General features: G+C 44.9%; 1 protein-coding gene across 2 annotated transcripts in view; it reads left to right on the forward strand.

Moving 5' to 3' along the window:
• The first annotated feature begins 1289 nt into the window (after positions 1-1289).
• The window catches only part of LOC147895692 (uncharacterized), a 29482-nt gene continuing 5187 nt past the window's right edge, over positions 1290-25584 (forward strand). For both annotated transcript variants that reach the window (XM_087382511.1, XM_087382512.1), the window contains exons 1-4: positions 1290-2510; positions 19124-19265; positions 21505-21558; positions 21650-21741. In XM_087382511.1, coding sequence (XP_087238637.1) covers positions 1654-2510; positions 19124-19265; positions 21505-21558; positions 21650-21741 — 1145 coding nt within the window. In that variant the 5' untranslated portion in view covers positions 1290-1653. The remainder of the gene's footprint in view (positions 2511-19123; positions 19266-21504; positions 21559-21649; positions 21742-25584) is intronic.

Genomic DNA, 25584 nt, shown 5'->3' on the forward strand with positions numbered 1-25584 from the left:
TTTGTTTAATACTACATAAATCCAACCACGTGTGCCCTCTTGGATCCTAGGTCTCCATAAAAGTCCTCAAGCCCTTTCTAAGCATCCATACAACCATGGCTAAAAATTTGTGTGGGGCTGCCCTCATTAAAGGTGCAGTCTGTAAGCCAAATAGACCCACCCAAGGAGACATCTCCATTTAGGGATCTGAGGCCTCCCCAACAACATCCTTTAACTTTGCTTTTCCATATCTGTATCACTCTAGCCATAAATTTAGATTGCAAAATCCTTCTAGGCATCTTTGATAGCATGGCATCCTATCACGGATAACAGATTCCCTTTGGAGCATTAAGGCATATTAGCTCCCTTGCAATCTTAGCCCACGGCATCTCCCCTGCAACTAAGAGCAACCACTTCGAACACAAAGCTTCATTTTTAGTTTTCATTCTCACCAAACCCAATCCCTCGAATTTCTTGGGTGTCACAGCTAAGTCCCAATTGAAGGCATGCCATCTACCCTCCCATACAAAACTGGAAATGCTACTATCAACCTTTCGGAGACACGCATTCGAGAAAGGCAAAATGGGATAGCACGTATACCGACAAAGACTCCAAAGCATGCTTAGCCACTGTAATCCTACCTGCTAAAGAAAGCATTCTTCCCTACCATTTATCAAGTTTTGCTATGATCTTTGGAAGCCCACTCAAACTTACTCTTGAGAGAAACTCCAAAAGGATAGCCAAGGTATTTGAAGATTTGGCATTGGGGAATCCAACTAAATAGGACATTGGCTAGTTTTCATCCCAAGGCAGCCACACAGCATTAGATTTATCACTGTTGACTTAGCGTCTGATAGAGTAGCAAATTCACTGATTAATACCATGAAGTTATGCACATTCTCCTCAAGCTAGATTCAAACACTATTGCAGAGGGAGACATGGTCTATTTGCATCTGCTCGCGGAGAGGCTAAAGGATAGTGGTCATATCAAGGTACAACCACACAAATATGGACCTTTTAAAGTGTCAAGCACATTCATGATCATGACAATGCCTATTGTTTTGATCTGCCCCGTTGCTCTTTCTCCACCCAATCTTTCTTTGTTTGCAAGGAAATATGTTTTATACAGTGTGAAGAAGGACTCGGTATTGTTAACGTGGGGGTAATGCTACAACCCTGGGTTGGGTTAAGTTTGGGTTGGCTTATGGTTTATGATGGAGCAAATTAAGATTTCACTAAGCAGGGTTTGGGCTAAATGATGATTGTTGTGAAGAGACGCCGACGTTAAGCGGCCGTGCCCTTCCGCTTAACTTTGACTGACGGCGGCACGCAGAGCCGGAGCTGTGCACAGCAGCATCGCCATAGCCATCCAATCTCCCCTTGCCTTCGATTTTCCATCCTTCCTCCTTCATGCCATCGTCTTCCCACCTCCTCAGGTCCCCATGTATGCTTCTTGCGCTTCTTTCCACCCCAGCATCGTTTCTTTTGGCCCATCCTAGCTCCCCCTCCATCCCCATGCCGTTTTTCCAGTGTTCTCGCCTCCCCTGCACGTAATTGCCTCTGGATCTATCAGCTCCTCGCTCTAGTGGCGTCTCCGAGTATGAATCCCTGCCCCTTTCCCTCCCTGCACTCCCTAAGCTTCTGAGTCTGCATCTGGAATCCGTTGTGGACCTAATGGCTAGCGATGAAGACTTCATACTCTACTCTGCCCTTGCCCCCTGCGGAAGGCCGGACATAGTCAGGCACGACGGTCGAACACACAGCGACGAAGCAGAGTCTTCGCAGAAGCCGTACAGTGCCGGTGATGCCGGGGACGACTACAGCGGAGATCAAGATTTCTGTGGAGGGCATCCGGGGGGCCTGGAGGCGGACCACAGATTGCACAGCAAAGCCCTGGAGGTGCTTCACGGAAGCAAGAGCTTAGAGGGGTTAGATGGCAGAATTTTGGCAATGCAATCACATAATCTAATGGACGGAATCAATGGAGGGCGCCTTCATAGGCGGTCTGATCGAAGCACAGGAAGCAAGAGAAAAGATCGGGACGAAACGAGCGATGGTGGAACGTATTTTAAGAAGGGTAAGAGCAATGCAGGGGGTGATGGGAACAAGAAAGACAGGGAAGAATGGAGCGACGGGGCCATTTCTTGCCTTCTGGATGCTTACACGGATAAATACCTGCAATTAAACAGGGGCAATCTGCGCGGGAATGACTGGGAGGAGGTGGCAGCGATGGTGAGCGAGAGATCGGATGGGCACAAACCGATGAAGACTGTGGATCAGTGCAAGAACAAAGTGGATTCTTTGAAGAAGCGATACAAGACTGAGAAGAATAGAGGGACAGCAGCCAATGGGATGACAGTGAGCTACTGGCCATGGTTCAAGAAGGTAGATGAAATTGTTGGGACAGGACCCAAGCTCACAGTGATGTCTGATGATGAGAAGGAGAGGGCCTCGGCAAGTGCTGCACCCACCAAGCCCACCATGGCTCTGCCCACCAGCAACAACGCTGCCATCGCCCAATGCACTAAGAGGTGAGTCTCTCACGAACCCACTTCATTCTTTTGATCTGTTCATGGTCTTCGCAGACAATGGTTGCGCGCACGCGCGTTACCCTCCCATGCTTTTGCCTAACGCCTCCAACATCCATAACCGCCGTCGTCTACATGTTTAGCCAGGCGTCATCTTCACCAGCATTTTGTGTCGTATCTCCTCCGTCTTCTTCTTCTATTTTGGAGTTTCTTTATATGCATCACTCCTAAGTAGGTTCGCTTAAAAGAGAGAGAAACTTAGACCCACCTCACTTAGATTCTATGCCTCTTGAAAGAGGCAAGCGGACCCCATTAGCCTTGTCCCCAACAACATGAATATGGAGTCAATTCATGCTCATGATGCATTAAAGATTGATACAAGACTAACAACTTGATTAAGGACCTTGGATCTCTAGGTATTAGAGGTTCTCTCTCAAGATGGGCAAGGGAGAGGTTCTAAGATCACGATCTGAGATCGGTTGGCTTCCATAGGTGAAGATCTTGATACGAAGGCTTTGAGAGCTTTGTGCAACGTGCTAAACAAGCTTCCCCATAGCTATGAGGGATTTGTCAAGGCAATTACTATTGATAAGAGCCAGATCAATTTTGAGGAGCTCGGAGCGATGATCGTTGAAGGAAGGCTATGGATGAAGATGTAATAGGGCGATAACAATGCGAAGACATACAATGCTGATGCAAGTGGTGACGATAAAGGGGAGCTAAGGGCTACTTCGGAGATTGATGTTCTCCTAGCAAGGAAGTCTACTCTTGAAGGGTTACACACTTCATCCAATGTGGTATCCAATGTAGTGTTTTGAGAGCTGGCTTTCAATGTAGGCAATTACACGCACTAGATATCTCATGGATAACTCTTTCACACCCCTTTATGTATTCGGTGCCACCTCAAGTGTATCTTCACGGAGAAACGTATAGTGGAAAGGGTACCAACAACTCTAAACGTAACCACCAAGGAGATAATGTTCATCAAAGACATCATGTTCCAAGATGTGAAGTCCCCTCTAGGATCTTATCCAAAACAGCAATCATCAAAACAAAAGGATAAACCCAAGCAAGGGGCTTGGAGATCAGACTCCCACATGGTGTCCCATACCACTATAACCTATACTTTGAATGAACTCACAATAGCTTGGGCCACTCTGTATATAGAAGATCCTGTTTATGGAAAGTGCCCTTGCTAAAATTATGCCATTGCTTTTTGCTAGTGTTTGAGTCCTCTAGCCCCACGTTAGCTTGCTTCCCTTGATCCTAGAGGACCCCCTAACCTTGCTAGGGTTAGTTGTGTAGGCACTTAACACGAGGAAATTGAAGCCCAAGGCGACATGCAAACACTCATGGAGATGCCTTGCAAGACGGGAGACTTCCCATGAAGCACAACTCTTACAAGAGCTACAACTCAATGCAAGGTACAATCTTCTTGAAGAGGACACTTCTGTCTAAACCGAATCTAATATACACTTCCTTATGAAGGGCCACACCCTTTTCAAGGAGTACTTAGTTCATGAACGTACTCGGCCTGCTTATATCCCAAAGGATGGAGAAGAAATAAAAAATCTGGTCATGCTGAAAATGCTACAGAAAATTTGGCAAGACCTAGATCCGAAAATGGACGACTACAAACGAGATTTCAACCCAATTGACAAGTTTGAATTGGAAGACTATCTCGGGAAGGACATATCATGGTACAAACGGCATTTTATCTATGAAGCAAGGAGCAGCTCTCATGAACTGGAGGTGGAAAAGGGCAGGTGGACAAGACACAGAACCCAACCCCTTGGAATGCAAGACTTTGTAGAATTTGTCCCTCAAGGGAGATCGAAAATGAGGAACATATGCTCCTCCCTTGCCGAGTGTATGCACACATCAAGGAAAAATGTAGCAGCAATGCCACCATCTTAAAAACCCTCTTGGGGATGTCGGCCCAGCAGCTAGGAGCCTACATAGAAAATCCTAGGACACCGCAACAACAAAGTCTCTGACAAGGGGCAGCAGTGAGCTAAATGCATGCTTTTGCAGCATAGCAAGTCAAGTGATATATACAGTTTTCTCAAAGTTTTGAATGAAATGAACCACTGTCATTTTGATAGTGGTCACTAGTTTCATAGATCCTATAATATAATCATATTATATCATATCATCTCTCTCTCTCTCTCTCTCTCTAGCATACACGCTTTTGCACTCCGCAAATAGCATGGGCATAGCTAGTGAGAGAAAAGGCAAGCCTCATACACATTACTTTGGTTTAAAGCATGAAAAATTTTTCCCTTGAGATTGTGAGGAGCAACTTAGGGGTGGAAGCAGGACACCACAATTGTCCTCTACCTTACATAGCCTTTCCATGACTAGGACCAATGAGTGTATGATGATGTCTCGCTTTGGCAGGCTTACCACGAGTATCGATATGTTAGAGCAACAGAGTGAAGATGAGGTGGTGGTGTCTGTTACATTTGAGCTAACCACAATTAACTTGTACCTATCACAAGGTTATATATTAACCTAGATATAATAGGTATTAGCTAAGGTAATTAACCCTCAAGGCGAAGGACCGTTAGTCTGGCCTTGTAAGAGCAAGGCTTTGGGCTAGGACCGGGGACATGTTCAGGATCTAGTTTGATCTAGGGATAAAAAGCGTAGTCTAACTGGGGTTTGGTGACAACCCAGAGTTAGACTAGAGCTGGCACTAGATGAGCTCTAGTTCTTGTTTGGCATCTCATAGTGAGAGAGTGCTTTATTGTGGGTGTGCCTGCCCGGAGAGGATAAGATAATCCTGTTCATGTGGAGGCGTTGGCTGTGGTGGCAATCCAGACTAGCTAGTAGGGTTGAGTTGGGGCCCAGTTTGGGCTCACAACTAGGTCGGGCTACCTGACCTGACTCACATGGCCAGCCTCTGGTGGTCGATCAGGTTGGTTGGGGACTATTTATATACCCCCCCTTCTCGACTCTGTGTGTCTCACATTGGGCTTCTCTTGGAGCATTCTCCCACAGTTGTTGATGAGGGACCAAGGAGTTGATGCAGTGAAGGCTTTGCCATGTAGATCTGAGGGCACCTCGAGGGAGCTGATCGTTGGTTGAGTGCTACTGCAGGGTGCTTTGAAACTAAGAACAAAGGCAACTTGCAGAACAGAGCTGTTTGGAGGAGCTTCCTATGGGCATAGACACAATTTGTGTTCGGAGCTCATTGCTTGACGTCGCAGAGACTATGAACACATTGCGTTCTGGAGTTCATTGTTACGAGGTTCCTAGACGTGATGTGTTCCAAGGAATATTGGGCCTAGTGTGTTCCCACAAGCTCATCATTCCACACATGGAACTAGTGTAGACTAGCATGTGAAAACAAAGCCAAACTCATCTCATTTGCTGTTTGACGAGGCATTTTGCTTTGAGGATCTAGGCTATCAGGTGCTTTCATAGAGGTGAATCCAATAGACGTGCTACTGGAGGGTCCATGGTTGCATCTTCATCGGCTTGCTTCTTTAGATCATTGTGCTCTCCATGAGCCACAGGGAGGGTGTTAAAGTTTGGCATCTCATAGTGAGAGTTTATTGTGGGTATGCCCGCGAGGAGAGGATAGGATAAACCTGTTCATGTGGAGGTGTTACGTCAGCCATAATCACGAAAGTCTTAGGATCGATTATGGTGAAGTGGGAAACGAGAGGGCTCGACAGCACTTGCAATAGTATGGAGTGCAATGTGAAGGCCCGGAGGGGGGCATAGAAACATTAAGGTCCATTATGGATACATGGCACTAAGGTAGTTACAAGTGGCAAGTGCTGGGCTTGGAGGGAGGATTCCACAGGGAGCTTGAAGGAAGTCCATACAAGAAGACCAGAGTAGGGGCAAGCAGGCTCATGTCAAAATCCGTGGTAGGGTGGCTAATGGAGCAGAGCCCTCCTTTGTGGTCGGAGTTGTGACATTGGTATCAGAGCCATGCAATGTAGAATTATAGGGGCGTTCGATGATCATAGTGTAGTTTGTAGAAGTGCACACGCCGAAGGTTTGCTGGTTGGTAGCGGATTTAGTATCGTGAGAGTTGTGGGAATCTACAGGTTCATTCATCCCTCAGATGGTTGTTGGGAAAGCACATGGCTGCAACGCCGACTTCATGGTTGCAACGCTATTGAAAGTGAACCATTATTTATACACAGTGATGAAACGCCTTTGTCGTGCAGACGGTAACTGAAGAGAAGTAGCTCGACGTGCAAAAAAGAGTTGGTGTAACATTGGTATTAGGAGGCGACGGTGAGCGAAGCCTGCTGCTATGACTGCTCCATAGGGAATATGACGCGGGTTTTTGGGCTAGTGCCAGAGAAGCAACAAAAGATAGTGCACCAAGAGAGCGACTACTCGATACCCAAATTGTGATATGCTACTCGTTAAGCCTTTTTTTATGCTTTCGACCTTCATGTCGCTGTACTCTTGAACTCCTCGTAAGACTAAGAAGACAAAGAACTCTGCGTGCAGATGAAGAAGATGCAATGCATGAAGACAAAAGCCATATGACTACAGAGGAGTGGATGAATGGGCTGCGTCACAAGACATAGGAAACCGCGACGTGAAGAAGCAGTCAAGCTTGACGTAAAATGCATAGAAATGCACAGAAGAAGAGAAGCCACATCATCTAAGGTCTTTAGACCTTTGTAAAGGCCATGTCAGCACATCATTTATACCCCCCTCCAAAGTTTGAACCCCCTCTCTTTCCAAAGGTCTTAGGGTCCTTTTTCACCCCTCTTCTCTCCAAAGTCTTAAAGGCTACATTTTCTTATAGCACTTCTTTCCACCTTCTAAAGGTCTTTTTCTATCTTCAAATATCTCTAGCCTTGTCATAATTGCTTTGAGATCACGGAAACGGAAGAAGCGGGAGCGAAAGGGTCGTGGATCGAAGAAAGTGTGAAGACGAATCCAAGCCCATCGAGCAAATTCCAAGGAAGTGGCAATCATATTTCTCTCTCTATAAAGCGTTCTGCTTTATCAAAATATGGAAAATTCGCATTTGAAAATGTCAACTCCAGAAAGAGATGAAATAGTTAGGAAGAGCGAGGAAAGGGCTAGAAAAGGAAAAGCCATAGTTGTAGAGGAAATACATGAGGAGGTACAAAATGAAACTCATGAGAATAACATGGAAATGGAGGACATAGACTACGGTGATTATGGAATTCCGTATATGGAATTCACTAAACTTGAAACTCGAATGCAAAATATGGAAAGACAGTTAGGAACTATTAGTGATACATTGAAAATCCTAGCTGAAGCCATAACTAAGTTAGTCGATTCTCAATCGGTAACTCCTACAGAAAAATCACCGATTTCTCCTAATCAAGTTGAGAGGTCCACCTCTCGACTTAGAGAAACATTCTTAAGGACTTTAAACCGCCAATTTTCAATGGGGAAGAAAAAGAGCGCAATAAAGATGCGATTAATACGTTCTTGCAAAAGTGGCAAGACTTCTATCTACGCAAGAATATTCCTCCTACAAATCCATCTACTCAAGAATATTCCTCCTGAAAATCAAGTCATGGAAGTAAGTCTTTCCCTTGGAAACAAGGCCTATAAATGGTGGATGAGCCTCATAGAAAATGATGGAATTCCTAGGTATTGGGTTAAGTTTGAACAAGCCTTCTTAAAAGAGTTTTTACCAGAAAATGAATTAGAAAGAGCATTAGAGTCTTGGGACAAATGCATGATGGGTAAAAACACTCTAGTCTAGTACATAGCGAGCTATAGGGAGGCAGTCCTTAAGCTGAAAGGAATTGATTTATTTTAGAAGATAAGAGGTTTCGCGAGAGGTCTCAAAGACATAAGGGTGAGGTGAAAAGAAATTCTCCCAAAACCTTTGAGGAAGCAATTAAGTATGCCTAAATATATGACGATACGACAGGGAAATCCAAAGTTGGAACTTCAGAACGAACAAGTTATTTTCCAATTTGAAAAGAAAGGGGCACTTTAAGGAGGTTCCTCAGGCACCACCTAAGAAACTTCAAACACAAAATTATCCTCTCTTGAAGAAAGGGATTATGAAAGGACTAGACATGAAATCTTTGCTGCAAATGTTTGGGCACAGACCATGCTGCTTGGAACTGCCCTAAAAACAAACAAGCGGGAGCTAAAGCCCCGAATAGACCTCCACAAAAACAAGTACATGCAGTGCAGCTGTTAATGGTATTGAAAAGTACACTGAGGTAGAGGTCTATCATGAGGATAGCACCCACATGTGCTGTCTATCATCGGGGCAGCCTATCTTTGGTCCTCATGATTTAATGAGAATGCATGGAAAAATAAAGGGACAAAGGGTAAGAGTGATGGTCGATGATAGTGCAACACATAATTTCTTGAACTCCTGCCAACTGGTTAGTTAAGAAATTAAAATTGCCTGAGAGTTCAAGTGTCCATAAATATGTGGTCTCTTTGGCAAAGGGCAGTGATAAAAAAGTTTGGGACACCATGATACATGGTGTAGAGGTGGATATTCAAGGCTATCAGGATGCCTTCGATTTTCAAATCATGCATCTCGATCGAACAGATGTTGTACTTGATCGAGAGTGGTTGTATAATCTTGGGCATAGCTTACAATGGAGTTATCTTAATAACTTAATTATGTTTAAAAAAGAGGGTAGAGTCTTTCATATTCAAAGAGAACATGATGTGCCCAACTCTCCTCTTATTTGTTCGATGATATTGGAATGACTACTACTACACCAAGAAGAATGCGAGGTATATCTCTGTGAACTTACTTTTATTGGTGATTTTATGTCTTCTGCATCAGAAAGAAGTAATATTATTTTTGATAATGCTAAAAAGTATAAATCTTCTTTCAATGATTTAATGTTTGAATTTAAAGATGTTTTTTTGTCTGATTTGCCTGATGGTTTACCCCCTGAGAGAGTAGTAGATTAGAAAATAGATTTAATTTATGGATATACCTTTGTTTGTAAGCCCCCATATAGGATTAGTCAAATAGAGGAGCGTGAGGTCGAAAGATAATCAACGGAATACCTTAGGAAGGGCCAAATTCAACCAAGTAGCTCACCTTGGTCTACACCAGTTTTACCGGTAAAGAAAATGATGTGTTTATGCATAGATTATCGAGCACTAAATAAAATCACAAAAAAAAAAAGTGTATCCTATGCCTGTCATTGATGAGCTCTTTGATCAATTGCAAGGGGCAAAATATTTTACTAAAATTGATTTAAGGTCAGGATATCACCAAGTACGAATTAGGGAAGAGAATGTCCCTAAGACATCATTTTGTACTAGGTATGGGCATTATTAATTTAAAGTAATGCCATTTGGATTAACAAATGCTCCAGCAACTTTCATTACACTTATGAATAGTGTCTTAAGGCCATATTTAGAAAAATTTGATGTAGTATTTTCAGATGATATCCTTATATATAGTAAAACAAAAAAAAGCATTTGGAACATTTGTGAAAGGTGTCTCAGCTGCTTAGAGATAATTCACTCTTTGCTAAAGAATCTGAATTCTTTACAAAATAATGAGACATATAATATCCCAAGAAGGGGTTCGTATGGACCTTGAAAAAGTAAGGGCCATATTGGAATGGCCACATCCTATAAACCTAGAAGAATTACAGATATTCTTAGGTTTGTCCGGATTCTACATCCAAGATTACACTAAGATTGCCTTTCCCATGACAGACCAGCTTAAGGGGAAGGGAAGCACCTTCATATGGGATGAACCTCCAAAGAGAAGTTTTGAAAAATTAAAAGTAGCTATAGCAGTAGCTCCTGTCTTAAAGGTAGTGGATCCCAATGAACCATTCGTGGTTGAGACAGATGCCAGTGATTTTGTTGTTCGAGTGGTACTAAAACCCACTGGGCCTTGGAGGGGGTGATGGTACCGTGTCCAATGACCAGAGGGAGAATAGAATCTGAAACTGATATGCATGTACCTCCTTTGGCTCCCAAGGCAGGAAGCCAAAAAGTCCGGCCTGAAAGCAACTTACCTGACTTTGAGCAATCTGTGACATCTAGTTTGTGTTCCTAAAGAAAAAGAATGTCTAAGGAACCACGTGAAACACCTGGATGGAGCTGATTCCTGATCAGTTGTCTGCGACGGCGATGAGGGATGCTGCCCAATCCTTGTCTATTCCAACTGGCTATCCTCATCGGCGGGAGGAAGTGGGTTGGAATACCTTACCCGACCTGGTGGCAGAAAAAGAACCCTCCACCGGAGCTGACCTACTGCCATATACACGAGGTCCAAGGGGAGGAAAGTCCATAGGTGAGAGAGAGAAAGATCTCTCAATAGGAATGCCAATAACTGGCTCTCCGAAAGTGGAAGGTACAAAATCATCATCTGGGAGGTCAGAGAGGTCCTCCAGAGTGAAAAAGGAGTTCCGTTGAGCTAGTTCTGGGGAGGGGGTCCGAAGGATTCCTACCGAAGCAAGGAGAGAATGTAAGACCTCCTTCCCTCTATCCACGGAAGGAGGCACCTGTACTGGGTCTTGATCAAGAAGTGTTGCGTTGGTTTCCTCAACCTCTATGGTCCGAACAACAGAGGGGACCGTGTTCTGTTCTGGAAAGAGTTGCTCTTGTGGGCTGACATTGCAGATTCGTGGATTATTGGAGGTGACTTCAACATGGTTAAGGCACCATCCGATAAGCAAGGAGGCACATAAGGTGGTATTCATTCCCTCGAGAGAGCAGCTTGGGATGCCTTCTTGTTTAGGTTCAGTGGTAGAGATGTTTGGTCAGATGATGCATTTCATACTCAGTCTCAGTCACTTTTGTTTTCGTGGTCGAACCGTAGGCTGCAGATGCCTATCCAAGCTCGGATTGACAAATTCTATGTGGATGACTAGGCTCTTGATAGAGGGGGGACAGTTTGCATTGCACCTAGTGTTTCCACTTCCGACCATTTTTCGGTAGTTTTGTCTATCTCAGAGCCCCATCTGAGAGGACGGTCTCATAGGATTAGGATCCCCGATGCCTTATACACAGATGACACTCTCACAGAGGTAGTCTTGGAGATCTGGGTTTCTCACATGCAGAGGGGGTGACAGGTCCTTCACATGTGGCCACAGCACTTGCCAGTATCAACGACTTTTATCACTTTGTTGCTCGTGCTCGGCGAGGTGAGGTACTCAGGCGGGAGATTGGTATCTATCGGCAGTTGGTAGCCTTGCAGAGGGAGGAGTACAGGCGACCATCAGATGCTTGGATACAGGAGCGCCTTGCTGCGGCAAGGGCTCACTTGTAGACATTGCTTGATTAGAGAGCAGAGTATGCCTTCCATGCATGGGAGTCCTTTTGGATACAGATGGGAGGGAGAGTCAATAAACATTTTTTCTCTACACTTGGTCCCAGACATAGTAGAGAGAGTGTCAGGCAGCTTATTGACTCTGGCAGCGTTTTGCAGTCTCATCCGAATACCGTCATGCACTTAGCGATAGCTTTCTATGCCTCCCTTCTTTCTGCAGATCCTGACACACAGGCTAGAGATGTGGCTAGAGATGAAATTTGGCAGAGTTTACCTGTGTTGGTCACACCAGAGATGATATGCTCACTTGATGCACGCTTTACCAACACAGAGTTCAGGATTGCTCTCTCCGTCCTTCATAAGGGTAAGTGCCCTAGTTCCGATGGTCTTACTCCATCTTTTTTACAGCCTTTTGGGATATGATAGGTGATCATATTACTTCAGCCCTACAGGGCATTTGGGACTCGGGTGAGATGCCTGACTCAGTGACCAAGGGACTCATACACCTTATCCCGAAAGGTGGCAACATGAAATTTGTATCCCATTGGAGACCCATCACTCTTTTGGGCACTCTATACAAAATCCATGCCAAGGCGATCAGCATCTGATTGCAGCCCCTTCTTCCAGACCTCATCCATGATACTCAGACAGGCTTGTGCATGGCAGGAGCATATCCACAAAGTGGGCTATGCAGAGTGGGCAGAGGTTGGCAGTTCTACTCTTGGACTTTGAAAAAGCCTGTGACAGAGTAGATTGGGGTTTTCTTGAGGGCACTCTTCTACGATTTGGATTTTTAGACGCATGGATTAGAGGGGTGGCCTCCCTTTACAGATCAGCCCACAGCCAGGTTTTGATTGGAGGGGTAAGGGGTGACATGTTTCAGATTTCCAGATCAGTTCGTCAGGGATGCTCTTTAGCGCCCTTCCTCTTTCTTTTTGTGGGAGAAGCTATGAGTATCTTCCTTAGATCTCAGGCTGAGCTTTATGGGCTGAGATTGCCCTTGAGACAGGAGTAGGAGCTTCTTGACTATGAGTTGGCTGATGACAGTGCTATTTTTATTGAGGCCTCTTCGCAGTCACTTGATTCTTTCCGGACAGCCTTGGATATTTTTTGCTCAGCTGTAGGGGCACACATTAATTGGCATAAATCCTTTGGCTTTTGGATCAGTGATGAGGACACTCCAGGTTGGGGAGTTGACATTGGCTTTTTAGAGGGGTGTTCCTGTCAGATATTTGGGATGCCAGGTAGGATTGGGCATCTCTCCAGCACATCAGTTTGCCCCAGTACTAGAAAGTACAGGGAAAAAGCTCCTTTTTTGGAGCTCAGCCAAACTTGACCTTGCATCTAGAGTTGTGGTAGTGAACTAGGTTCTTTTGGCCGCCGCCTAGTTTGTGTGTTCGTGTTGGTGCCGGTCTAGGGATTGCATCACTCAGCTCATTAGACCAGTCAGGAATTTTTTATGGAGTGGACTTGATGGCACAGCAGATGTTGTAGCGAGGGTGGCTTGGGAGACCATTATTCTCCCTACATGTGAAGGGGGCCTTGATATCATTGACCCGGACTTGCAGTGCAGGGCATTGCTTTGTAAGGTGGTGGTGAGGCGACTCATGCCTGGGCAGGAACCTTGGAAGGATTTCTTTTTTTGACGCATTCAGGCTTGCACACCTACCTTGGGAGATGATTGGGTGGACAGCCCTCGCTGGATTTTTACTTCTGTTTCTCTCAGAGCTCATGCCTCTCCTCTAATGACTGCCATCCTGGAACACTCTTTGAAGGGTTCCGCCCTCTACCCTCTTCAAGAACACTCTTTGAAGGGTTCCGCCCTCTAACTGCCACGTGGCCTACGCAGACAGTACCAGCAGGTACAAGTGCAGAAGCAGGTACAACAGGTTGAGGACAGGTACAGCAGCTGATATCGACACTTTACATGTAGGCTGGCAGCAGACAAGGTCGGCACAGTCTGAAGCATATCTGCATGCCACAGACTCAGTCGGCTGAATCAGCCCTATCTCCTCTTCCTTCATTGGTAGATTCTTCTTAAACTAGATATGGTGAAGGTAAGTACAGTTTTGTTTAGGTAAAAATTCTTCATGCTGCATTCACACATTATAAGAGAGTGCATAGTAATGGTGTGTTCAAACAAAGGGTGAAAAATTTTTTTTTGGCAAAAAAGAGACTTCTATTAAGAAAGAAAGAAACTCGCTAGAGCAAGCTCTGTGCGGAAATACAACATGCTAAGCATGTAATAAAAAACACCTCAGAAGAATGAGGTAGAAAGAAACCAAGGCTGAGGCTGAAAATGCTAACTCAACCCTGTAGAAGTCTCAGCAAGGAAGGGAGAGTCTCTCCAATCCCTGAGAAAAGTAACTCTCCTGGAGGAGGCTGCTCGAGAGGATCTTTGCATGGTCGCCCATATGGCCATCAGAATGTGTACCGTATTTGTGCAAGTACTGGCCAATATCTGAGAAGGGTGAACCTGAGAACCCTCCATAGCCTTAGTGCATCTGGCTCTCCAAATGTGCCATGCTGCAATGCTAGCTAAAACCTCCCATGGAGAGTCAACCAAGGAATGAGCAACCTTGAAGAGAGTGGCTGGAACATCCTCTAAAGAGCACGACTCCACAAGGTGTTGTTGGATGTGAAGAGCCCAAGACGAGTCATGTCTCTCAAAGAAAACTTGGGGCCTTGAAAGAGTGAGCCAAGCCAGTGATCCCCAGGTTATATAGAAGGGGAGGCGAACAAAAGTGCTGAAAAGTCTTGCAATCCCCTTCCATATGATTCTCGCCTGTCTGCAATCCCAAAGGCAGTGTTGTACTGTCTCCGAAGCAGAAAGGCAACGAGGGCAAGTAGGGTCAGCCCCGAACCTGGATCTCCAATGGTTCACTGCTATCCCACCATGAATTGAAAGCCTAAAGAAGAGAATGATTTTTCTATTCTGGTGGGATTTCTAGAGCCTCTGCCAAAAAATTTTCTGCAAGTCTGCAGAAATCTGAAAATTCTCCCAATGAGGAGCTCTGGTGGGCCTCCAACCCCTACAGTTGAGCTGGAATTCCCTGGCATTATTGACCGTGTAACGAAAGAAGGGGATGCCCTTCTCTCGGTGCCCTTCATGTATCCACTCCCATTCCCCGGGGTCCCTCTGCAAAAACTTAATTGGGACACCTCCATAGAGCCACAGCCTCCATGAGCCTAGGGCAATGAGTAGCGGGTCAGGATCCAAGTAGCATTGTGAAAGAGAACCATGCTCCATGAAGCCCACTAGCCTGGCTGGCTGAAACGGTACCTTCGACAATATATCGTCTGTGGACTTGGACAGCGGCCCCCCGAAGAAACATCAAAGACTAGGGCATCCTCATGTGTGTTACATAAAGCAATCACCTGCAAAGGAATGCCCAATCTAGAAAATGCCCCCATTCAGGTGGAACAAGTAATAGGCATGTCATCTGTGTCCACCCAATCCAAGGGCAAGGTTGCATCAATCTGTTGAACTCTCCCTGCACTCCCTGTGAGATTATGAACGACTTGGGCCTGTCGGTCTGCAAAAAGCCTCTTGAAGGCTTTCCATGCTCCCACAGTAGATGCAGGGCCCCTCTCCCATTTGGGCCACTCCATGTAAAGACAAGCTCCAAGTGGTTTGCCATGCTCATCCAAAATACTGTCATTCCACATGATAGGCTGCCTTTCAATTTCTTCACGGGTGGACGGGGGAATCCTGCGAAGAGTATTGCTGAAGCTGACCCATGCTTTCAGGATAGCAACCATAAGAGGGGAAGAAGGAGATCTAAGGTGGGCTGTGGTGAAGACCCATTTGGTATTGTGTATCCAATCATCTCCTGAAGTGGGCGTGCGAGACTGTAAGCATCTGATAAAAAAGTCCTTCCAAGGCTCTTGCCCTAGCATAAGTCCTCTCACAACGACCTTGTAGAGTAAGGCTCTGCACTGTAGATCCGGATCGATGATATTCAAACCCCCTTCTCTTGTAGGAAGAATCAAGGTCTCCCAAGCCACCATACATCAGTTGTGCTATCTAGACCATTCCATAAAAATTTTCGTATGGGCCTCTTGAGCTGAGTGATACAATCCCTAGAGTGGCACCAACAAGAGCATACAAACCATGCTATGGCTAGAAGAACCCGGTTAACCATCACCACTCTGGATGCCAAGTCAAGTTTGGCTGAGCTCAAAAAAGGAGCTTTCTTCTGATGCTCTCCAACACCGGAGCAAACTGTTGTGAAGGAGAGATGCCCACCCCAACCTGGCAGCCCAAATATCTGATGGAGACACCCCTCTGTACCCAAGTGAAACCAATATCATTACCCCAACCGGGGTGTCACCCCAACTGGGGTGTCATCATCGCAAACGCAAAAACCATTGGATTTATGCCAATTAATGTGTGCACCTGCAGCCGTGCAAAATAAATCCAAGGCCGTTCGGAAGGAAGTGAGTGTCTTGGGGGAGGCATCCAAAAAAACAGCCTTGTCATCTGCCAACTCACTATCCAGAAGCTCTTCTTCCCGGTGGAGAGGAAGCCTCAGGCCATAAATATCAGCTTGAGATCTAAGGTAGATACTCATAGCTTCCGCCACAAACAGAAAGAGAAAAGGGGCAAGAGGACTGATCTACTGATCTGAAATCTGTTTACTCTTACCCCCCCAATAAGCACCTGGTTATGGGCTGATCTGTAGAGAGAGGATACTCCTCTAATCCATGCATCTGAAAAGCCTAAGCGAGATAGAGTACCCTCTAAAAAATGCCAGTCTACTCTGTCGTAAGCTTTCTATAGTAGAATGGCCAACCTTTGGCGGCTCTGCATGGCCCATTCTAAGGCCTCCCAAAATGAGAAAATATTATCGAAAATACTTCTGCCATGCACAAACCTTATGTGTGTGTCATCAATCAAATCTGGAAGAAAAACCTGTAGCCGCAGACTGATGGCTTTTGCCAGAATCTTGTAAAAGGGTAAGTGATGCAATCTTGAATTTTGCATTGGTGAAAGGTGCATCAAGAGAAACATACAACTCATCCTTCACCAATACAGGGATACACTGCCAAATAACCTCTCTGGCATCATCTATGGCCTGTGTGCTCGGATCTGCAGTAAAAAGGGATGCAAAAAAATATGAAGCTACATGCATGACGACATCAGGATCTGACAGTAACACCCCGTTTGAGTCAACTAGTTGCGAGACACTATCTCTACTATGTTTGGGCCCATGAGTAGAGAAAAAGTGTTTGTTGACCGTGCCACCCATCTGAATCCAAACGGATTCAGATGCATGAAAGGCATAGTTTTCTCTCTGATCTAACAATATCTGTATATGAGCCCTTGTTGCAGCAAGGCGCTCTTGGATCCAAGCATCTGTGGGCCTCTTCTGCTCTTCCCTCTGAAGGGACGCTAATTGTTGGCGTATACCAATCTCACGTCTCCTGGAATCAACGGCTGTATGATAATAGTCACTAATTCCGGATAAGGCTGCAGCTACCTGAGAAGGGCGGGCAACTCCACCCTGTATGTGAGAAACCCAAATCTGTAAAATATCCTCCGTGAGGCTCTCCTCTACATAAAAAGCATCTGGAATCCTGACATTGGTAGAGCGTCCTCTCCGATGAGGCTCAAGAATCTGCAACACCACTGGAAAATGATATGAGGTGGTAATCCCAGTAGAAATGCATACAGATCCGCCTATGTCAAGTGCCCAATCGTCTACATAAAATCTGTCAATACATGCATGGATGGGCATGTGTACTCTCTTGTTCAACCAAGAGTACATGAGTGACTGTGGCATAATATGAAAGGCATCGTCAAACCAAGTGTCCCTGCCACTGTACTAAAAGAGAAAGGCATCCGAGGCTGCCCTCTCCAAAGAATGAATTTCCACCCTGTCTGCCTCTCTTTTTGTCTGATGGCAACTCAACCATGTTGAAATCGCCACCAATGATTCAAGAATCTGCAATGGGGGCCCAAGAGAGTAACTCCTTCCAAAAGGAGACTCGCTCCCCTCTGTTGTTGGGGGCATACAGATTGAGAAGACCAATCTTACGCCCTTTAATCACAATAATGATCCATTGAGCTCTAGAAAATTTATGTGATAGTCTTGGCCCGTGTTAGTTCCACTTTGCTATCTTTGCTTTCTTTAGTCTTAATCTTTGCACTTGGTTATAGCCACCCAAGTAGCTATATATCTTTGATCCATCCAGCTTTTCCAACACTGTTTCTATTAGGCGTAGGGGATAGTGATCCTTGATTGTGGCGTCATTCACATTCTTTAAGTTAACACATATCCTTAGCTTCTTGTTGCGTGATGACGATGGGTGAAACCCAATTAGTGTGCTCTATCTCATAGATGAATCCTGCATCTAAGAGTTTTCTAGTTCGTCATAGACCATGATGCCATATTTGGTTTTGTTCTATATGGTCCACATACCTTAGGGTGGGCACCTTCCCTAATAGGTATCGTGTGTACTTACCGATGATGTTTACTTGAAATATTATGGAATTTGGATTTTCAGTATCCATTTTGAGTGAAAATCAATTATAAATTCATCGATGTTTTATGTGGGAATGGTTAATTTAACAAATAGTGAATGGGAGAAAGCTCCATAGAGAGGCTACGCAATGTTTCCTTGTTGGTTGACGGACTTTTCAGTTCCTTCTCTGCCTGCATGGTCAGTTGTAGGGCCTGTTGCCGGTCTTTGTGTTGTGTGGATTATATAGATGCATATTAATATGAGAGGTTAGGCTTAGACTTCCACATCACATAATAGCCTTAAGCTTGAGCTTAAATATTTAGTAGTGTGTCTATATAATAAATTTATTATGTAGCAAAAAAGAATTTCCTCCTTAGAAAATTCCTTGGCAATTAGTTATTCTGGGCTGTAACACTACGTAATAAATCTGGCATACGCTTCTTGTTTCATTTTTGTGTAAATGGAATTTCATGCTTTGCTACATTGTTTATGGACTTTGTCAGCCGAAGTCATAAGTTTAGGAAAATTTATTGGTTATTCTTTTGATATTTAACATGTTATTCGCTTGAATATGTAAAATTTGTTTCTATGAAAATAAGTTTTCCTTGTGCTTGTCCAAGCCATTTGATGGTCCTTTTTAATCATGTCTTTTGGAAGCTATTGTTCATGGTAGTAGAGCCTCTTTTCGAGCAGGTAGTTTCAGCAAGTTTTTGTTTAAAAGAATAATCTATAGATTTAAAACCACTTTTGCTTGGATGTATTTATGCCTAAGGAAAATATTTTCAACTCATGATGTATGATGGGATGAGTTTGGGCATGCTCGTGGATTCATCTAGATACATGATGTATGATAGGTTTCCAAAGTGTGTTTGAGGTTGTGTATTGATCCTTGGAGGCTGTCGTTGCAAAGCAGGATGCAAGCGGCTGCCCCCATTTCCCTTGGATTTGTAAATACGCCAAAGAAGACGTCATCATCCTTGAGGTGGAGAAGGGTTCTTTTGAAAGTGAGTGGAAAATCTCTTGGAGGCGATCGAATGCAAAGTGTGGACCCAGAGGTAAGAAGTCTCACATACACCACTTGCTCGTAGTAGTCTATCATCAAGTGCTTTTCTTAGGTGCTTATGGATGTAACTTTAGTAGTTTGCTTTCTTAATGGCATACAATCTATCTTACCTTGAAGATAGGATCAAATGCATAAATGAGATTGCAATGTAGAATAACCACAACTTTTCACTTTCACAGAGAGATTTGAAAATAAAGAAATAAATGTGCCATGAGGTGTAAACGAAAAGTACCCCCTAAAGGACTTTAAACCCTTAAGAAATATCTATTTCTAATGATACAATGACTGTAATCCAATAGCATATGGAGTTTAGGCTGTAATATATATATAGCCTGCCTCAAACAAAAGGCTCCTCCATTACACCTGTCCGGTAGGTCTCGTTGCCACACATAAGCAAGAAATCCTCCATTTGGAACCAGAACGACACATCCTACCTCGTCTTGCTAGACGGTTGGAACAATCAAAGTGATTTGCTATGGAGTTGCTTCAGCCTTATCTGTCTGCTCACGAGTCCTCTCACTTTTTCTCTGAGGACACTATCGCCAGTAGTGACCTTTTAGGCAATGGGAAGCCTCGAGAGCTTCCTTTTCAGCATCTAACTTTGTATTCCTTCCCGGGAAGGACTTTAAAATCTCTCCTGCTAGTCGAGCACCATCTTTACGACTCCCAAGTCAATGTATTCATCCTTCCACTGGTAATCGAGGACGAATAGAATGCAGAGTACTGGGAAGACAAGTAGGACAGTAGGCTAATGACCATATCCTTAGATGATTTCTCCTTCCACGCTAGAAGTATCTCTTGCTAAAGCTCCTGGAGCTTGTTGATATACTCCCGCATCGATGGCAAATTCGCGGGATCGAACACCCTTATCTGAACTTCGAGAGACACCCTCTTCACCCAGGTCCACCTAGCTTATACCATGGCCAATATCTAGGTAGATATTGTACACACTTTGATGAGTCTTTGGTTGAGGATGCACGGATTTTTTAATGGTCTTCTTTAGTCAAGCGGATGATTTTACTCAAAGAGTGGAGAGATTTTCCATTCTTTCAGATATCATCACAGAGATGATGTGGCATTTCCAGCCACAGTCTTGGTTCTTATCATTTGTTTCATTTGCTCATACTTTTTGAGTGGTATATTACCAGAGGTTTTCTTGCTCCGCATGCCTTGAGTTTCCTCTCTCGGCTCTTTGTTTCATACTTATGGAAGTCTTTAAAAAAAAAAAAAGGGTAGTAGAGTATCCAAGGCAAGATTTGGAGCTGTAGCTAAGGAAAGTTTATCCTTTCATTTTTTGGCACAACGAACAGGTGTTGTGCAACATTTGCAAGCAACAACAACAGCGATTCCTCACCTATTTTGTTTGCATTTTTGCAGAGGTGAAGTGAATTGTAGGTGTTCAAGACGTAAATGTGAAGTCCACACGTGTGGATTTTTGGAAAAACTTGCTTTTGGTGAATTTTGACATGAAAAATGGATATTCTTATGGACAATTTGGAGGTTACTTGTAGGAATACTCAAAAGTTGTCATGATGGTGAATAGTGAAATGCTACGAGCCAGCTGTCATCCTTGGTGGCCATTTGGCTTGACATTGTCTTTACATCCATGCATTTAGAACCCAAGAGCTGATTTGCATGGTCTTTTCTCAAGTTTATTTACAATTAAGGATCAAGATCCCATAGAGTGATAAAATAGCTTCCCTAACAATCTAACGGCAGATAGGGTGCTTATTGGCATGATGACATGGCATGGCATGTCATGTGTGATGTACAACCCCTTGGTCTAATCTATATCACATCAAACAAAAGGTTGCCGCATTTAGCGATGTTATTAGTCTTTCAACTTTTAGAGGCAGAGATGCCTTAGGAATTTAGTCACATTTTAGGACTCAAGAGTCATGTGGAACTATAGTACGTGTGTCTTGATTGAAATAGCTCGGCTTGCATTCAAAGTCTGTATGTTGGTAATCAAAACCTATTAAATTTGGATTTCCACAATGTGATTGATTTGAATGCACAGGCACCTTCAAATGTTGCAAATTAAAGGGCTTTGTTTCAATTTCAAGCTATTGATTATTTAGGGCACACAATTGTGAGCATAACACTATACTTCAAAAACTAGTTGGAGAAACTGCTTGTAGTCACTAAATTACTCAGCTGCACTATGTAGTATTAAGGGTGTTTTGTCTTCAAGATACTAATAAACGGTAATGCTAATGTTATTTTGTTAGATAACAGCTTTGATTGCAAGGGAGGTGGCATCAGTCACTCGCCTTGGGGTTGAGGTACACCATACTGTTGATGGATTCCGTGAGAGATTTGCAAACGTCCAAATTCTTAATGATCACTTATTAGCTTTATTGTTTATTCGCATAGGTGGCGATAATGGTTGGTGGTGGAAACTTTTTCCATGGATCATCATGGGTCACTTCAGGTGCACTTGATCGTGCCTCTGCAGATCATATCGGGTAATCCACCAAGTTATTGAAATCACTTGCTGTCCATTTCATTGCACTGTGTTCCTTTTTCCTTTGGCAGTTTTCAAATAAAACCAACAGATGGACACGGGCCTTCTCTACAATGTATTTAATGGGGAATGTTAATGCTTAAGAAATGTGCTAGAAATGTTTTGAGGTGTAGTACTAAGAATAAGTCACGTAGCATGTCATCAGGTGATAGAGGTATATACATATGTGCAGAGTTTTGTTAAATTTGCAGCTCTAGATTCTCAAATCGAGCTTACATTATCCTATATAATAATTTTCATTTCCTATCAACTAAGCAAACACACTTATAGCATGTTATATTAAACACTAGTAGTCCATATAATTGCCATGTAGGTTTTATTTCATATAAATATGAACGATAAGAAAAGGGAGGCCACTTAATAGTACGTCGAGTATTTAATAATGAGGAGTCACCCAAATGTTCGTAAGAGAAAATTGGTAGAACATCCGCCCAACAGGAAAGGTTTTTTATTCGATTCCGAGGAGTGGAATCTTGGCAGTGACCCTTTTTTCGGGTCTGCCCGGAGGGGTGCTTATGGAAGCTCCCTCAACTCCCCAAGCCATCCTGATTTCTCTCGCCAAAGAACAAACAACAATTGAAGATTGCCATTCTGTCCCTTCAAGACAGAGTACTGGAGGGCCATACCCACTTAGAGCAGGTTCATGATTGACAAGAGGTCACCATCTATGGTAGTGGTGTTTTTCTTCTCCAGCTGAGTTCTCCCAATTTCAACGAAGGCCCTAGAGTCCAATGTTCCTCACTCCACATCTGGTGTTCTTCATACCGTTGTACCATGGTTTCACAGCTGATGATACCATGTGCCACATTTCCCAGTGATACCTTGTTTCCATGGCCTTTCAAAGGAGTGTCTTCCCATTTTATCTTCCATCGGAGGGTGTGTTTTGGTTATAGTGCTTGAGTCCCCGCCCTCGGCAGCTTGGGTTCTTGCATATGACATGGTTTCTCATCCTAGGGCCCAAGGAGATCATTCTCAACACCCAAGACAATGTCTGTGGTGGACACACCTCGTGAGACCTTCCCTCACATTGTAGGTAGGGTCTCCATTCAGCTGCAGCCTCAGTCAGATCAACAGCGGGAGGGCCATACAAACATGCCCCAACATCATGAGTCATAGATCCCTTGGGTTGAGCCATCTAAGGAGGCTTGGACTTGTGTGGACCAAAGGAAGATGGGCAAGAGAGCAGCAAAGTATCGTAGACACCGTGCATGCCATCCACAATAGGTGAGCATGAGGCCACCACTAGCTCCCCTGGCCAGGAGGAGCAGGCAAAGAGGGGCCCCTCGAAATGCTCTCAGACACCTAAGGGTTGCAACTGGTACCCGGGACACTTGAGCCAATGTCGCTTGGCAAATGTTGATCTTGTGCCAAGTGAAGGGGGATTTGGAATCATGGATCCATAGAGGGCAGAGCAAGGTAGTAGTGCATGGCCTCATTCGAGTATGGAAGCAACTTCGAAGCGCGTGTTTTAGAGAGACCTCCCTTCCAGTATAGCATGAATGCTCCGTTCTCTGTCCTCTTATCACACGAGGTCAACCAGGTTGTCCGTAAGGATCTACTACAGCTACACACTTTTCGGACCTGGTTGGAACCGAGTGAACTCCCAGTGAAGCTTAGCTTCTACAGAGATCACTTCTTACATATCACAGCGGAGGGTTTCATTGACCCACCAGGATACACACAGATTCACCTACCCCACTCGATGAGGATCTCTCTTGGGCAGTTCCGGGTCTCTTCACACAGACTTCGCATCGAGAGCGGCAGAGCAGAGCGACTATCCAGGGAGGGGCGCATATGCACACTATGTGACATAAAGGAGGTTGAGACAGAGGAGCATTTCATCTTCAGGTGTCCTGTGTACTATGAGATCCGAGGACGTTTCCACTACCTCTTCAGAGATAGTTATGGGATTTTAGCCCATTTCCTCTTCTACCCAGACCAACGGTGTTTGGCAGGTTTCATTCAAGAGGCACTTCGACACCGCGAGAGGATACTCCGAGCACGGAGATAGGAGCAGACTTCTTCCTCGGTTGATCCCTCTCAGAGCTCTATTACGGAGTTCTTTCAGCTAGATCACATGGACCCCAACGAGACGAGGCCTCGACATGACCGTGACCCGGAGCCCGTGACCTGACAGCTCAGACAGAGGGTCGACACACAGATCACACTTGGAGAAATCCTCTCCTTGTTTAGAGTCGAAGCCCGACCGACGGGGGTCACAGTATCCCTGGTTAGACGCAGAGCTACGACCAGGAGACGTGCCAGGACCGCACCTTTGAGTGGCCGACAGCACTCTATTGCCGCCTTCATGCCTCCATTGCCTCATCCATCCTGATATCTTGCTGTTGTTGGGGATGATGATGATATTGATGATGATGCTGAGATTGATATATAGTCGACCATCGACATGACTATGCTGTACTTAGGACTTAGTACTGCCATTCTGCATTTTTGCATTTTTTGCATTTTGCATTGGTATGGACGCTCGTCTAGTAGCTTCACTACCACAGCTCGTTGTATCAGGATTTTCACAGTCTCATAGACCCATCGGTCTTCCGAAGAATTTAATAAACTTTCTTTCTTTCTTTCTTTCTTTCTCGCACGGGGGGCCAGTGGCAACGATCTCATCTGTGGATCTCTCAGAGGCCCCCCTCACATGGAAGGGCTCACTATGGATGAGGAGTTTACATAGGATTTGGTAGCGTTTGTCTAGGGGACTCATCCAAGCCAACCCTTGGTGTGGGGGGGAGTGGGGGCCCAAGCCCCTTCTCTGCCATTGAGAGGTTCAAGAGTAAGAGGGATGCATGATGGGACAGTGGGATGCACATTGGTTGGGTGCAGTGGGTCAGTGGCCCAGCAAATTCTTTTGGAGCATGATGGAGTTGATTCCCTTGTGAGGTAGAGGCACATGCAAGAGCCCTCTCTTACCTGCGAGGGATGGGCACAAGGATGCTAGAGATAGATGTTGCCATCCCCGAAGCCTTGAGGGTTGGTTACATGGAGCCTCAGCTCCGCGGCATTATAGGGTGCCCCTTGAGGATACCATATATGCACGCATTATAGAGTGGGTCTAGGGGGTTTTCTGTAGCCAGAGATAGCGGGACATCTTTAGTTGGATGGGGTTTTAGAGATGCTTGAGTGGCAGTAGATCAGGGTAGTGGGCAGTTTGGGCAAGAGCTCATCCATCATCATAGCACCAGTCACTACTCGTGTGCAAGGTTTACTTGAGCCAAGGGTCTTGGACGGCCCTTCGAGAGGTGGAGTGGGATTTGGAGAGTGGTTTTAGCTTTCCTGACTCAGGCACTTCGAGAGGATTATGGAGGTACTCTTTCTCTCATACACTACACGCATCAGTCGCAATCTCCAGCTAGAGGGGGCCGCTTGTACCCCTATGAGGGAGCGGCATTGGGTAGAGCAGCAGGTGCCTTAGGAGGACATTTCCACGTGGCTACGGACCACCCTCTGACCATGGACAATTACATGCTTCTTTTGGACGGTGGCTCACGGGGGATTGTCCATTGGCCCGTGGTTGGAGTAGATGCGTGTGGATGGGAGATGCCTTCGAAACGTGGATAGATCACGAGACGATCCCACGCTTCCTATGGAGCTCCCTTGTAGTGTAGAGGATATAGTACGGCGCCTTCCTGATTGTGACTAGGATGCAGAGGATGCAACAGGACTTCACTTGGGTCATGGTGGCTTGGCTGACTGAGGGGGTCACACCTTCTTGATTGGGGTTACACCATCTTGCATGATTCACTGAGAGAGGGTCTTCCAGATACAC

The sequence above is a fragment of the Dipteris shenzhenensis genome, chromosome 12 (assembly GCF_047967505.1).
Source record: "Dipteris shenzhenensis isolate YYH24624 ecotype China chromosome 12, Dip_SZ_1.0, whole genome shotgun sequence".
Lineage (NCBI taxonomy): Eukaryota > Viridiplantae > Streptophyta > Polypodiopsida > Gleicheniales > Dipteridaceae > Dipteris > Dipteris shenzhenensis.